Below are 14,289 nucleotides of genomic sequence, written 5' to 3'. Positions count from 1 at the left end.
AACTTGACTAAGGTATTAATTTGGTCTTTTCCCAAAACTGAAGTATCATCTGTGATGCAAACTAAAACTCAGGGATTAAAAAATAAAGTTTCCAAAATTCAGGGACCAAAAAAGTATATACTTAACCCTAAAAAAAAAAAAAAACTGAAGCAGAGAAATCTCTTGGTGCGGTGCACACCAAAAAGAAAACCGAAGCAAATCTAGGCTAATGGTTGCTGTGAGAGATTACCGAAGGGAGAGGCAGAAGCCGAACGTGAGATCTGGTTGGTTGATGGCCAAGCTGTGAGGTCCTAGCGGTAGTCATGGGTCTCCTACCTCTTGACTGCCAAAGGACGTACGTTTTTTTTTTAAAAAAAAAGTAAAATGTCTTCCTTGGCATGAGTTGCATGACTATTTATTCTTATATGCCGGAGTTCTTGAGCCTTTCTGTATGATAATGGACTATTTTATTTATTTATTTTTGGAATTGTTGTGTTCCTAGGCAATTTTTATTTTATTTCTTTTGTGAGAGAGATAATTAGCTTCTTTTTTTTTTCTTTTTTTTCTTTTTTTTGTTGTTGTTGTATTAATGTTGTGTTATTGAGCCTCTAACTATTGATTTTTCTATGAAAGTTTAAGAGTCTCCAAGTAGACATAATGAACATTTCTTTTGCCAATATCGTTGTAGAGGCCTTAATTTTTTTATTTATTTTTTTCTTTCTACAAACTTATTTATGGGGCCTTATTCGGTTTTTTTTTTTTTTTTAATTAGGAATTCAAGATGCGGACTAGTGCTATACGTGCGTCAAGAATCCGGCTCTTGACCCACGTGGCACATCTTTTTTCTTTTTTTATTAAAAAAAAATAAAAATAAAAAAGAAACGTTGAAAACGCGGGTGGAAGGAAAGCATTTCAAATTCATGAGAAGAAATTTTCCCCCCATTTCCCAAATCTCCCCCTCTCCACCGTCCCCTACCCCACCAACCCACACCGTCCCTCGGCCAGGTCTGTCTCTCTCAGCTCTCTGTCTCTCTCTTTCCCTCTCTACCGTACCCAACCCGCTGACCCACCAACCCACCGGCGCCTACCTACCGACCGCCCACCGCCCAACGACGGCACCCACCGACCCACACCGTCCCTCGGCAAGCTCTCTGTCTCTCTCTCTCTCGCGCGAACCCAGCATACTGGTGACCGACCGGCGCCCAACCACCATCTGTCCCTTGCCCAGCTCTCTCTCTCTCTCGGACCCAGCAGCCCGAGCGCCACCCCCCATTCGGCCATCCTCCCAGCCGAAAGCCCCAAAACAACCCAAAATCAAACAATCAAACACCACCCCCTCTTCGGCCATCAACAGTGACCGGCCGTGGAGAGAGAGAGAGAGAGAGATAAACACAACAAAAATCCAGTGGCCGACCATGGAGAGAGAGAGAGAGAGAGAGAGACCGTAGAGAGAGAATATGGTGGTCGGAGATCCTGGTCGGTGGTGGGAGACGAACTGCGGTAGGCGGTGCTCCGAAGGGTGGCGGGGGGATGGCTGTTGGTGGGGTGAGGGAGGAGGGAAAAAATTGGAGGAAAGTTTTGGGGAAGAAAACGTTTTTGAAAATTTTGGGGAAATCCGTGTGTTTTAACGCTAGTCAGCTTGTTTTTGAATTTTCTTTTTTTAATAAAAAAATAAAAACTTGCCACGTGGGTCAAGAGCCGGACACCAGTCGGACTACTCCTGACGCACGTATAGCATTTCTCCAGGATGCGACCTTATTCTTTCTTTTGCTGAGGCTTTATTTAAATTTTTTTTTATTATTATTTTTTTCTCACAAACCTATGTTATGGGGGCCTTCTTCCACTTGAGAGCATCAGGCGGTCGCCTAAGCCGCCTAATCGAAGAACCGGCCCTGATTCCAAATTCTTTTCTCTTTCTGCAATAGTATAACAATAGATCAGAACAATATCCACCCAGCTTCCTGCAATATCCCATAAATGTAGAAAATCTATGCCATAACAGGCACAGGAATCTAATTCATATATTACATAAGTTGTAATTTGGAGTAAATACTAGTAGGGAGCTGCTAAAAGTGCTTGTGATTGCTTCTCGTAGCGGAAACCATTTGCCTTGGAGTCATCAGCGGACCAAACAAAGATACCATGAAGTTTTTGCTGATTCTTGAGACTATTGCAGGCAGTAAAGAACCCATTTTCAGGTGATAATCCACCGCTTCCATCGCTAATAAAGCTTGCTAACACCTTACCACCATTGTAATTGGAGCTTTGGGTGTTAAAGAAGTTTATGAATTGAGATACAGAGGTTCCCTTATCATACGCATAAAACTGGAAATTTACATAATCTATTTGGTGCCCATATTTCCTCCAAAGGGCCAAGTAATGGCTCTGAACTTGATCATCATGGAATGGAGCTATGGAAGCGAATGAGATTACCTTATTCTGTTTCAGAGTTGTTATGAGCCGTCCGATGCACTCTGCAAAGGTGTCGGGATCAGCCTTAAAGTGCTCGTAGTCAATATCAATCCCATCCAAATGGAACTGCTTTATGATCCTTGTGAGCGAAGAAACAGCATTAGAAACCCATGAATCCACTGAGGAGGGGCTGAAGAAAGCAAAGCCATTCCCTACACTGTCCCCTCCTAAGCTCAAGGCCACCTTCACGTTTGAATGGGTGCTCTTGATGGATGACACTTGGGAGGGGCTGAGATTATCAGAGTCCCAGAAGATGTTGAATTTTCCATTGGTAGGAGAAGGGGAGCCTGAGGTGTCATAGTCTATAGCAAAGGAGAGAATGAAGTGGAATTCAATATTTTGGTTTATGGGAACATCAGTAAATTTAACGTTCTTGAATTCAGCTCCAATGTATTCTCTGAAGAGGTTTGAGTTTGCGGGGGCTGCCTGGACTTGTATGTGGGAGATGAACAGAGCTTCAATAATGAGAAGGGTAATGGAGATCTTTGACAGTTCCATTGTAACTAACGGGTATATTTGAGTACTGAAATGGATACTCTAACACGCTATTATATAATGGAGGTTAGGGCCCAGAAAAAAAAAATCATAATGGAGGTGAGGACCACGAGGAAATTAAAGAAAAAATAAGAATTCTTCTTTTGTGCCGTTGCCGTTGTTATTAATTGTAGTAGGGACATGATGTTTTCATATAAAAGCAAACCAAGTGGGTTGAATGCTCTTATGGCTTTTCATAGAATATTATGAATAGATATGAATACTGAGTCACTGACTTTTCCCATAATTAGGATTTGTTATTTGATCTTCTTAATTTTTTCTTTTTTTCTTATTCTCGTATTGTTGACAAAGTTGAAAGGAGAACGAAAAATTAGAGAAAGAAAAATAAACAGGTAGAAAAATCCATCTGACTCGATGCTTAAATTAAAATGGGTTCGAAGGGAAAGTAAGTTAACAAAATTTATTATCTCATTAGATGAATACTGACTTTTTCCATAATTATGATTTTTTTTTTTTTTTTTTTTTTTTTTTTTTTAAAAATGCTAGGGGTACTTACACACTCTAACAAACAAATGCTTACAAACTGACGTGGAGTCCTACATGGCTTTTTCAATAAAAAAATTAAACACGTAAATTTTCCCCCTCTCTCTCGTTGCTGCCAGTCTCACCACTACCAACTCAAAATTGCCACCGCCAGTTTCTGTCCGTTCTCTACCTTCGTGAATCCGGCCAATCAGAACTGGTAGGCGATGGCCAGAAACCCACGCCCAAAGTAAAAGACCTATGTTCGGCAAGAGATCCAGTGTGGGTTTGTTTGGGTTCCTTCGGCGTGGGTTTGGTGGGTCGAGGCGCCGGTGGTCGGGGTATGGGGTTTGGTTGGGTCTGTCCGGCGAGAGATCCGGCCGGAAACCCATGTGGGTTTGGTGCGTCGGGGCACCGGTGGTCGGGGTATTGGTTTGGGTCAGTGGTCGGGATATGTCGCCGGACGGATCTATTTGTCTCCGGGTCTGTAGTCTCTTTCTCTCGCGAGGGTTTCCGACAGTGTCAGGAGCTCGTCGGTGGTCGGGATCTGGATTGGGGTCTGAGTCGGTGGTCGGGGTCGGGATCTGGAGCCTCTTTCTCTCGCCAGATTTTTAGCCTCTTTCTCTCGCCGGAATTTCTAGGGAAACCCACGTAGCATTTCTCAATTATACACGCGTTTAAGAAAACACCACATATACTCCACGTCAGTTTGTAAGCATTTGTTTGTAAAAGTTTGTAAGTACCCCTAGCATTTCTCTTTTTTTTTTTTTTTTTTTTTTTTTTTTTTTTTACCAATTTGGTTCTTTTAAATATGAAGGAGAGTTTTTTCGCTATCATTTCTTTTCCGGATTATGTAACGATGGAGAAAGTTTACTTAATTGGTTCCTTTTGTCCTCGTTATGTAACAATATATTTCTGTCTTTTCCCGATGCGTTCTTATGGTCAAAGGATAACTTTGAAGCTAACGCAAATAAATAAATAAACTTTGAACCTAATGCAAGTAATTAATATGGGGGGCAGAAATAGAATATATGAACAATAGTAGGGCGAACAGAGATATGCCAAAAGCATAGGCACCACACATCATTTTTTTTTTCAGGCCAAGCAATATAGCCTGTACTTAATTGGTGGACGGCCGTAACTGCAATTGAATGGCATTAATCCTTAAATTCCGGAGAGGCCGGACACGTTTCTTTTGACTCATATACTCTGTCTTATCTGGGCGTCTTTTGTGGACTTTTAATATTCAGTCATGGCGGGGCGTCTCCTATCACAACATTTTCAGCATTTTTTTTTTATTTTTTATTTTTTATTGAGGGTATTCCGGCTCCTTATAGACTGTAATGTACCTTGTTCGCTGAACGACTGTCCTATCAAGGTGGTGGTTGAACCTTCCGAGCGTAGTGACTGCCTTGCTAAAAAACCAATGATTAATCCCTAACCCAATGTCCAACGACACTCCAGACATTGACCCTTACATCATCAACAGATGGTCAGAGTCCCACAAGGACCCCTCCCAACATAACATTTTCCTTTAGATTAACATAAATGTGCATTTTGAATACATTTTTGTTGAGTTAGCATATTTTATATATTTTTGTTGGCATGATTTACCCGGCAAACATATAGTCGAAATTAGAGGTGACAATTTATGTTTGCGTGTCGAGTTCGGATCGTGTCGATGCATAGATATAAGATTATATAGATCAATCTTAACGTAACTTATTTAATTAAACGAGTCAAACCCCTCATTCATGAACCTCTAATTTTATATTGGGGTCGTATCGAGTTCATGGGTCAATATAAAAAATTGCCTTCCATTATGTCCTGTGTTAAGTTCGGATCGTGTTGAAGTATGGGTATAATATAAGACTATATAGGTCAATCCTACTTCGATCCATTCAATTAAACGTTAGATTTTTCAATCTTTAACTCTTTAATTTTGTGTTAAGTTCGTGTCAAGTTCGCAAATTGTATAAAAAAAAAATTGTTAACTAAGATGAACGTCAAAATAGGAAGAACCAATTCTTATTACGAGGAACGAGCACATTATAAAGATGAATAGATAATCAACAACATTAGATTCTGTGCAAAAAGAATTCAGTTGAAAGCGTGGAAAATTGTCTTTATGAATCCAATCAATTAAGATCCAAAATTGTAGTTGAAAGCGTTGAAAATTCTTGTGATATCCATCTTGCATGCTTGTAGTTTAGACAGTCGTGCCGTCTTTTAATTGGAGGATCATATAAACGGCGTGTGGTTTATGCCAAAATCTATGCGGACGCTTCTCAATTGTCGTGTGATTGTTAGGCTATGTCTGTAGTCATGTTACTTGACGGAGAATCTTCTATAGGTCCTATAGTATTCTATCATTTATATTATAGAATATGTCTAAAATTATAAAGGATTTTGGCCCCATTTTAAAGAATACCATACAAATGCGTTGGGGTTAGTGGAAGTTTACATGAACCATTGTGTTGAACCCCAACGCTCTATACAACTTAGGGTCTATACAACTTAGGGGTATATGTGTGTGTGTGTGGTATAACCATTGTGTTGAACCCCAACGCTCTATACAACTTAGGGTCTATACAACTTAGGGGTATATGTGTGTGTGTGTCTGTTATAACCATTGTGTTGAACCCCAACGCTCTATACAACTTAGGGTCTATACAACTTAGGGGTATATGTGTGTGTGTGTGTGTGTGTGTTTTGGCCCCATTTTAAAGAATACCATACAAATGCGTTGGGGTTAGTGGAAGTTTACATGAACCATTGTGTTGAACCCCAACTATACAACTTAGGGGTATATATGTGTGTGTGTGTGTGTGTGTTTTGGCCCCATTTTAAAGAATACCATACAAATGCGTTGGGGTTAGTGGAAGTTTACATGAACCATTGTGTTGAACCCCAACGCTCTATACAACTCAGGGGTATGTGTGTGTGTGTGTGTGTGTGGATATTTACCGTACGCATTCGTTATCCGTATATGTGAATGCGGACATGGATGTGAACAGCAAAAATCACTATCCATATGTTATAATATATATATAAAACATATTCTATATATTATGTAATATGTCAATAATTATAAAGGATTTAGGCCCGATTTTAAGGAATAGTGGAACACCATACGAACATGTTGGGGATAGTGAAAGTTTATATAAACGATTGCATAGAGCCCAACACTCTAAGACGACTTGTCTTTCCGCTTCGAATATGTTCATAGTAGGAATGTACAAACGAGATGATTATTAATCGGTAATAATCATAACCGCATAATTTCATAACCGTCTAGAACAATTGCAATTAACGATTTTAATTAACGATTTTAAGGGTAGGCAGAAACGGTTAATAACCACAACCCAGTTTATAGTATATATTAAATATAATTAAAAAATAATTAATAATATATATATATATATATATATATATATATATATATAGATATATATATATATATATATATATTTCCTCCCAATTTTTTTTTGTGTCATCTTATCTTTGTAGCCAATCATCTTTGCTTCTTCAGCCCTACGATTGCTTGATTAACTAAGTTGTTCATCCTAGAAGCCCTTATGGGTGGCCATCCGACACCTGACACAAACCATGACAAATGAGTAGATTGAAGAACATAAGCAAAGATTAGTTATAAATAGTTTCTCACAATTACTTGGAAATTACTTGAACAAAGTGAAATACCAGAAATTTTCAGACGAATTGGCACTCATAAGGAAAATAAAATAAGAAATACAAACAAAAAGCATATTATTCAAAGCATTATACATTCACCGGTAGTAAAAACAATTTGTGATTTTTGCTAGCCAGTGATTGCACGTGATCAATCAGATTTTGAAGCACTCTAGTCCATGGATTCTAGTGTTTGAAAACAATAAAATATGCTAAAAATAATATAAAAGAGGTTTAAGAAAGGTGCAAAACATTTAAAGATACCTAAAAGACCCATTATTTGACAAACGGTTAGCGGTTGCCGTTTGATCTTCAATAGCCGCATAACTGCAGGTTTGTGGTTAACTGCTAAGCAGCCCTAACGAGGCGGTTGTGCTTATTTAAAAGTGGTAACGGCCTAAAGATGTTGCGATTACAATGATTTAAAAGTGATAACCCCGCCAAAAAAAAAAAAAGTAGATTTGGTGGAAAATTTACCATTGGAAGATTTATAAAGGAAGTGTTGGAACAAGCCATTTTTAAAGCTTTTCTTTCATCTATCTTATTTTCAATAATAAATGGAAGGAATTTCTTATTGACTTAAGTGACGTATTCTCTCCTTAATTTGAAGCGATGTCAAATTCTCACCCCACTTGGCGAGATTCCATTCATGTCCATGCATGGCTGCTATACCCAAACTGAAGGCTTCCTAAAGATTTGACGAGAGGTTTGTAAATGTTGTTATTTTTCAAACAATTTATTTTAGAAAAAAAAAATTAAAATTAAAAAAAGGCACCTTATCATGACTCATGAGATGAGAGAGCAGTAATTAAATATGATATTACACCTGAAATACTAATTCATATATTACATAACATTTAGTAACAACAAGACGTATTTTTTTAAATACTTTACATATGGTTTATGTTATTTTTGTGGTCTCAGTTCAACGTCCCTCATTAATACTATTCCAAAACTAAAAACAAAATTATTTGAAAGAAGAGTTAATTGAAAACTACTATCTAGCAAGCTTTTCTCTTACACGTACTTTGAGATGCCTCCAATAGAACCTGAAACCATAGCATGCTACAAGTATTAACTACAACTACGCAAATAAAATGCATAGTGACAAATATGGTAAAACATGCCCCCAATTATGTAAATAGTTGAAAATAATTATGTTCAATGCATAAAAAAACAACTTGGTTTTGATTTGATTACTTCATGCATACCCTTCAATGTTCTCCATATTTTTCTTAATGTTTCTTTAACTAGTAGTATATCTTTACTGAAAGGAGAAGGTAAGTTTTGGACATTCTTTGAGTTTTTTCCTTATATATTCTGAGATAATTAACGGTTAATGAGTTTTCCTTGGGTCCACTTAAGTATATTAATTACTCTTTTTCTTTGTACTTTTCTCAATGTGAGACTCAACAATATTACAACTGCATTCACGTACAACAATCTCTCCCTTAATTGTAAGTCTCTTCTACATTGACGCAACTCCCATTCGCTTGTGAGTCTTTTTACATTTCCAAGAATGTCATGCGTACGTATAACAGTTGTCCCGAGCACCACATAGCACAACTTCCAAACCAAACATGTATAGACTCCCATCCCAAGAAGCTAATCATGGCTCTGATACCACTTATTAAGATTTGTGTAGAAATCTAAAATAAAAGAATATAAAGTGGGAATATAAAGTGGAAGCAAGAGAGAAAATAACAAAAAGGAATTATCGGTGGTTCGGTTTTAGATACTTACGTTCACCACAAACATGTTGCATTATATCACAAACATGACAAGATATGTCACTTATATGTTCCAGTTCTAATTTATTTTTAGCAAAGAAACTATAATTTAACTTTAATCTACAACGATATGGGGATTTAGTACCGATCGATTATGAAAGAATAAAAGAGTTAAATTATAATTAAGTATACCACAAAGTGATAAATTGTAAATTCCCCTACAACTAAAAGTGCTGTTAGTGAGAAGTAAAAATTTTGTAAAGCTCACCGGTGGGAAAACTAAAAATGATTGAGAGAAAAGTAATGTTATTTAGTGAAACTATAATTAAAATCTCATGTTAGCGACTATCATACAATTTGATGATGTGATCGTGAAAATTAGCTCTTGGATTAAAATATATATATATATATATATATATATATATATATATATATATATATATATATATATATATATCAGAGGCTGAATTTCACTGCCACATCATTCTAATTGTATGACAATTATATATAAGTATATTTAATAGCATTACTCTTGAGAGAAATGGTCTTTTGTTGATTTAGAGAGAGTTTTTGAAATTTGATACATTAAATTGAGAGTTTTTGAAGATTTGGGGGTTAAATTCAAGAACGACAATTCAGGAAGGGGGAGTTAAATGAAGTTTCTCCTAAATGTCAAGAGCCTATTTGGTTACCTGTTTTGGGAACAGTTTTCTGCTTCCAAAACAGTACAACGTGTTTTGGTACGAGCTCTGTGCGTTTGGTTTATTGTTTTTCAAACAAAAACAAGCAAAAAAAAAAAAAAAAACACCAAAAAACATGAAATTAGGAAACAACTCTAACATGTTTTCACGAAATTGTTCTAATTTTTCAGAAAAGGCGCACGGAACAACTTAACGAAACTATTCTCATTTTAAATGCACAGTGCCAAAGCCACCTTATATTTCAATTCTCTTTTATGTTTATTTTATGCACTTTAGGTTATCACAAATTCAACAATCTTTTCTTTAGTTATTTTTAATTTTCATAAACTTGATAACAATACTCCTGCAATCCTTGAGGTTCGACACCCTCTATATATCGTTATCCTACAAGAATTCTTCTTATTGCAAGTGGTTAATTATTAATGATATATTTTGGTAAATAAAAGACAACATCACAAGGTGATCGAAGTTGACATTAGGCCATAATCGTCTATCCTGAATTCCCTGTCTCTCGTGAGGTCCGCTCAATTGCACTTGAATAGGACTTACTGAGTCCTATCTAGGGCTGTCAAAACGGGTTGACACGACCCGTTTGACCCGTCAACCCTTTAAGGGTCAACCTTGACATGACCCGTTTAAATAAATGGGTCAGACCCTTTGACCCTAACATGACCCACTTAATAATAGGTTGACACGACACAACCGTTTATTAAATGGGTCGTGTAGGGTTAACACGACCCGATTGACCCATTATATAAAAAACACTATAAAAATAAAATAAAAAACACAAATATAAACTAAAAAAAATATTATATTGTATTCCACTTCCACTATCCAATCAAACTAAAAAAGAAAATCTACTACTTTCAAGTTTCATTACAAAAAATGTCTATCAAAGAGCCAACTACATGTGATAATCTTTGATTCTTTGTCATGGAAATGCTATACAAATATTAGAAAAACTCAACTATACTTGAGTTGCAAATAAAATTTACATTAACATAATAAGTAATAAAATTTCCAAAATGTTGAACTTAATAACATCTTTTTAAAATTTAAGCTGGTCTCCACAAAATTTAAGCTTAAGGATGATAAGCCTTCATATCATATCATAACAATATGCCCAAAATTAGGTTTTAATCATTGGCTGAGGCTCAGCCAGCTAGCTCCACAATTGACCGGTTGGATTGTCATACTACTTACTGGCTTACTGCACTTTCAGAGTTGAAATTGTATCTTTGAGAACCTGAGTGAAAAAGAGACACAAGAAGAGAATTTCAGCCCTAAAAACAAGCCAAAAATAAGCCCAAGTATGAACTCTTCCCTGAAAAAATGTGGGACTTAAAAGAGACACAAGAATACAAACTTGTATAAAAATTCAAGTTTTTGATAAAGCTTGAATTTGGTTTGGTTTCACTTGCAAAATAAAGGAAAAAAAAAATACAAATACAAGTTCAAAAACCTGTGTTCCCAAACAAGGCATGTAGGTTGCAGGAAAAATTATGTTTCATTATAGAAACTAAACACATTTGAAGCAAACAATGACACAACAAGTTTGTTATACACTTACACCAATAACTTCCATCAACTAAAACTGAAAACTGAAAACTTACAAAGTTAAGGAATAATAACAGATTTGGAACTAGATGAAATGTCCTCTGAATTGATATCCATTGTCATAATATCTTCTTCTAGTTCATCCAACTTCATTTGTGTGTGTTCTATGTCAAAAGATAAGAGTTAGAATTTTTATTTTGTGTATTAAAAAACTTCGACAAGTTAATAAAGAAATTAAATATGCAAATAACTAATAATAGAAATAATATTACCTTGCTCTCCATATAACCAATCTCTAGTGCAAACTAGTGCCTCAACGACATCTGGCTTGAGTGAACTCTTAAATTGATCAATTACACGCCCACCAACACTAAAAGTGGATTCTGAGGCAACTGTAGAAACGGGAATACTCAAAATATCACGAGCCATACAAGCTACATCAGGATAACGAAATTCATTTCCTTTCCAAAATGCAAGAATGTCCAATTTCCCATTCCTATCCAGCCTAGGTTCATCCAAATAAAGTTCTATTTGAGTCTTTTGTATACCAACATCATCCCTTTCAAATGTATCAAACTCCTACATAAAAAAGAGAGAATATAAACATAATTTACTAAAATGATATATACTAACAATGTCACATAATTCGATAAATAAACATATAATTGTACCTTCATCATTTATGTAGTCTCCAGGGGATATTCTTAGGAATCAACATGTTTTTCAACAGCTATGGTGCTTGAAGTTATAGGAGACATACCATTATATTCCATAAAAAGAGAGAATAATTTAGCACGAACATGCAAAAACTCTCTAGAACTACTCTCTCCATAAAGCTTCTTATAGCAGAAATCTATAAAATGAAGCTTGAAACGAGGATCCAAGATAACTGCAATAGCCAACACTATACTGAATTTTGACCAATATTTTTCAAACTTAGAGAGCATTCGATTTGCCATTAATCTCTTATATTCATCTTCACTCTCTTTATGTTGCTTCAAGGTCACATAGATCATGAAAACTGCTGGAAAATACAAGTTGGCTGTGGGATACTTATTTCCAGAAAAGTCACAAGTAGAATGATAAAAACAAGCCAAGAAAGTTCTAATACTATCCACCTTTTCCCACTCAAGTACACTAGGGCAATGCTTAAAGTTAGAATCAATCAACTCTAAATGACAAAAAGCACGCCGATAATAAACAACACTCTCAAGCATTAGAAAGGTGGAATTCCATCTAGTTGGAACATTTTGTCTCAACCCTTTTCTACCATCGAAAGACATTTGATTCACAGATTCAAGAAACCTCTTTTTCCTCCCTTGTGATCCTTTAACATACTTAACACTTTCACGAACCTTATGGAGAGCACTATCAATTTCTTTCAACCCATCTTGTACTATAAGATTAAGAATATGTGCACAACAACGAAGGTGAAAGAACTCACCAGTACAAGGAAGAGCTCTCATAATATTCAATTGATTTTTTAATAAGTCAACAGAAACATCATTAAAAGAAGCGTTATCTAAGGTTGTAGAGAAAACCTTGGTTTCAATCCCCCACTCTTGTAGCAAATTATAAATTTTTTCACATAGAGAGATACCATTATGTGGCGGGGCCATTAAAGAAAAATTCAACACCCTTTTATGTAAGACCCAATTCTTGTCAAGAAAATGTGTTGTGAGGCACATATATCCATCAGTTGTCAACGAAGTCCATAAATCAGACGTTAAACAAACCCTCCCAGGAGAAGCATTTAACATAAATTTAACCTTTTGCTTTTCCCTTTGATACATCTTAATCACATCAGACTTAGCAGTATTTCTAGAGATGAGTGGCACATCATTTCTCAAGTATTGCAACATTTCTCTTATACCCTCATACTCAACAAATCGAAATGGCAAATCATGCTTAATAATTGAAGCAATCCATAATTCTCTAAATTTTTCAGTGTCAAATTTAGAGGCACTTACAAACAAAGACCCTTGATTTTGGGACATGAGCAGCTGCCCAACATCGCGTGTATTTCTCCTCGAGCATTTTTTTATGTGACGCTTTAGATTTCCAGTACCTTATGCACCTAGAACCACGTATATAGCATCACAATACTTGCATTTGGCCCGCAGCTTGTCATCATTTGGACACGTACTAGGAAGGGGATCAAATAATTCCAAACATCCGATGTCTTCCTACGCTTCTGAGGCTTTTTTTTAAAACTCCTCATACTAACAAGTACGTCTTCTATTGCATCTACTTCTATCAAATCGTGATAATCTTCTACTTCATGAAGATCTACCACAGGTTCTTCGTCACTCATCTACACACATCATTGATTGTTTAAGAACAAAGAATCTAAATATTAGAGGCAGTAGAAAAAAAAGCCAACACCCAAACTTTCATATCATTACGGTGCATATATATATATGGCAGCTTCTACGACTTTGTTTTGCTTTTTTATAAAAGCAAACTAAAGTGAAGTCCAAATGTTTTTCCATTTCAGAGCAACAATCTCATGAAAGAATAGATATGTTTAGAATTTTCTTGACAAAATTTTGCTCAAGATTTGATGAGCAAGTTTTGGGAAATGAGAACCAAAAAAAGAACTTAAAAAATACATGATGTACCTTAAGTAGCCTGGTCAAACAGTCACGGTGAGAGAGAATGAGAGTTTCCTTGCGAGTTGCGATCAACTTTTTGGATTCTGAATTTTGAGTTTTACTGCATTTGCAAGAACCTTGAAATGAAAGTGTAAACTGTAAAGGAGAAGATTGAAGAGGCAAAGCCACATAAACTAAGAAAGAACAAAGACAAATGCTTGAAAAGTTGAGATGAAAGTGTAAAGGAAGATTGAAGAGTCTCGACTAGCTAGGAGACTGTGTATTGAATTTTGAATTCACTGATCGACGTGCGTGCATGAAGTGAAACAAGGCTCGAGGTATCAGAAAGATTGATTGATATTTGATAGGTCTCACACTGTTACTGACTTACTGTGAAGAGTGAAGACGTGTGCGTGTTACTTGTGTTACTGTGTTGCAAGCTCTAGAACTGTAAAACAACTAAGTAGGCAAGTAGCAAATGGCTCAACGTGTCACCCAAGTCCCAAGACTCCAACAGGTTCTGCCGTTCTACTTATGACATGCAATCAT

General features: G+C 36.2%; 1 protein-coding gene and 1 long non-coding RNA gene across 2 annotated transcripts; both read right to left on the bottom strand.

Annotated features, from left to right (window-relative positions):
* Positions 1-1,912: 1,912 nt before the first annotated feature.
* Positions 1,913-2,984, bottom strand: LOC133877898 (chitinase 2-like). Its single transcript, XM_062316349.1, has one exon. It carries the CDS (start codon positions 2,947-2,949, stop codon positions 2,032-2,034), a length of 918 nt encoding a protein of 305 aa, XP_062172333.1. The 5' UTR covers positions 2,950-2,984; the 3' UTR covers positions 1,913-2,031.
* A 7,675-nt stretch (positions 2,985-10,659) lies between these two features.
* Positions 10,660-13,862, bottom strand: LOC133877284 (uncharacterized). The gene is made up of 5 exons (XR_009901725.1): positions 13,768-13,862; positions 13,117-13,460; positions 11,419-11,538; positions 11,203-11,310; positions 10,660-10,835 (listed from the first exon to the last, which is right to left on the bottom strand). It is a non-coding gene; the product is annotated as an uncharacterized LOC133877284 (long non-coding RNA).
* Between the last annotated feature and the right edge of the window lie 427 nt (positions 13,863-14,289).

This window comes from Alnus glutinosa, chromosome 9 (genome assembly GCF_958979055.1).
Source record: "Alnus glutinosa chromosome 9, dhAlnGlut1.1, whole genome shotgun sequence".
NCBI classification, from domain to species: Eukaryota; Viridiplantae; Streptophyta; class Magnoliopsida; order Fagales; family Betulaceae; genus Alnus; species Alnus glutinosa.
Note: the sequence above shows the minus strand (reverse complement) of the source record. Positions and strands in the feature narration are given on the sequence as shown.

Excerpts from the sequence above, each read along its gene's own strand:
- LOC133877898 (XM_062316349.1), bottom strand. The coding sequence starts at position 2,949 with ATGGAACTGTCAAAGATCTCCATTACCCTTCTCATTATTGAAGCTCTG.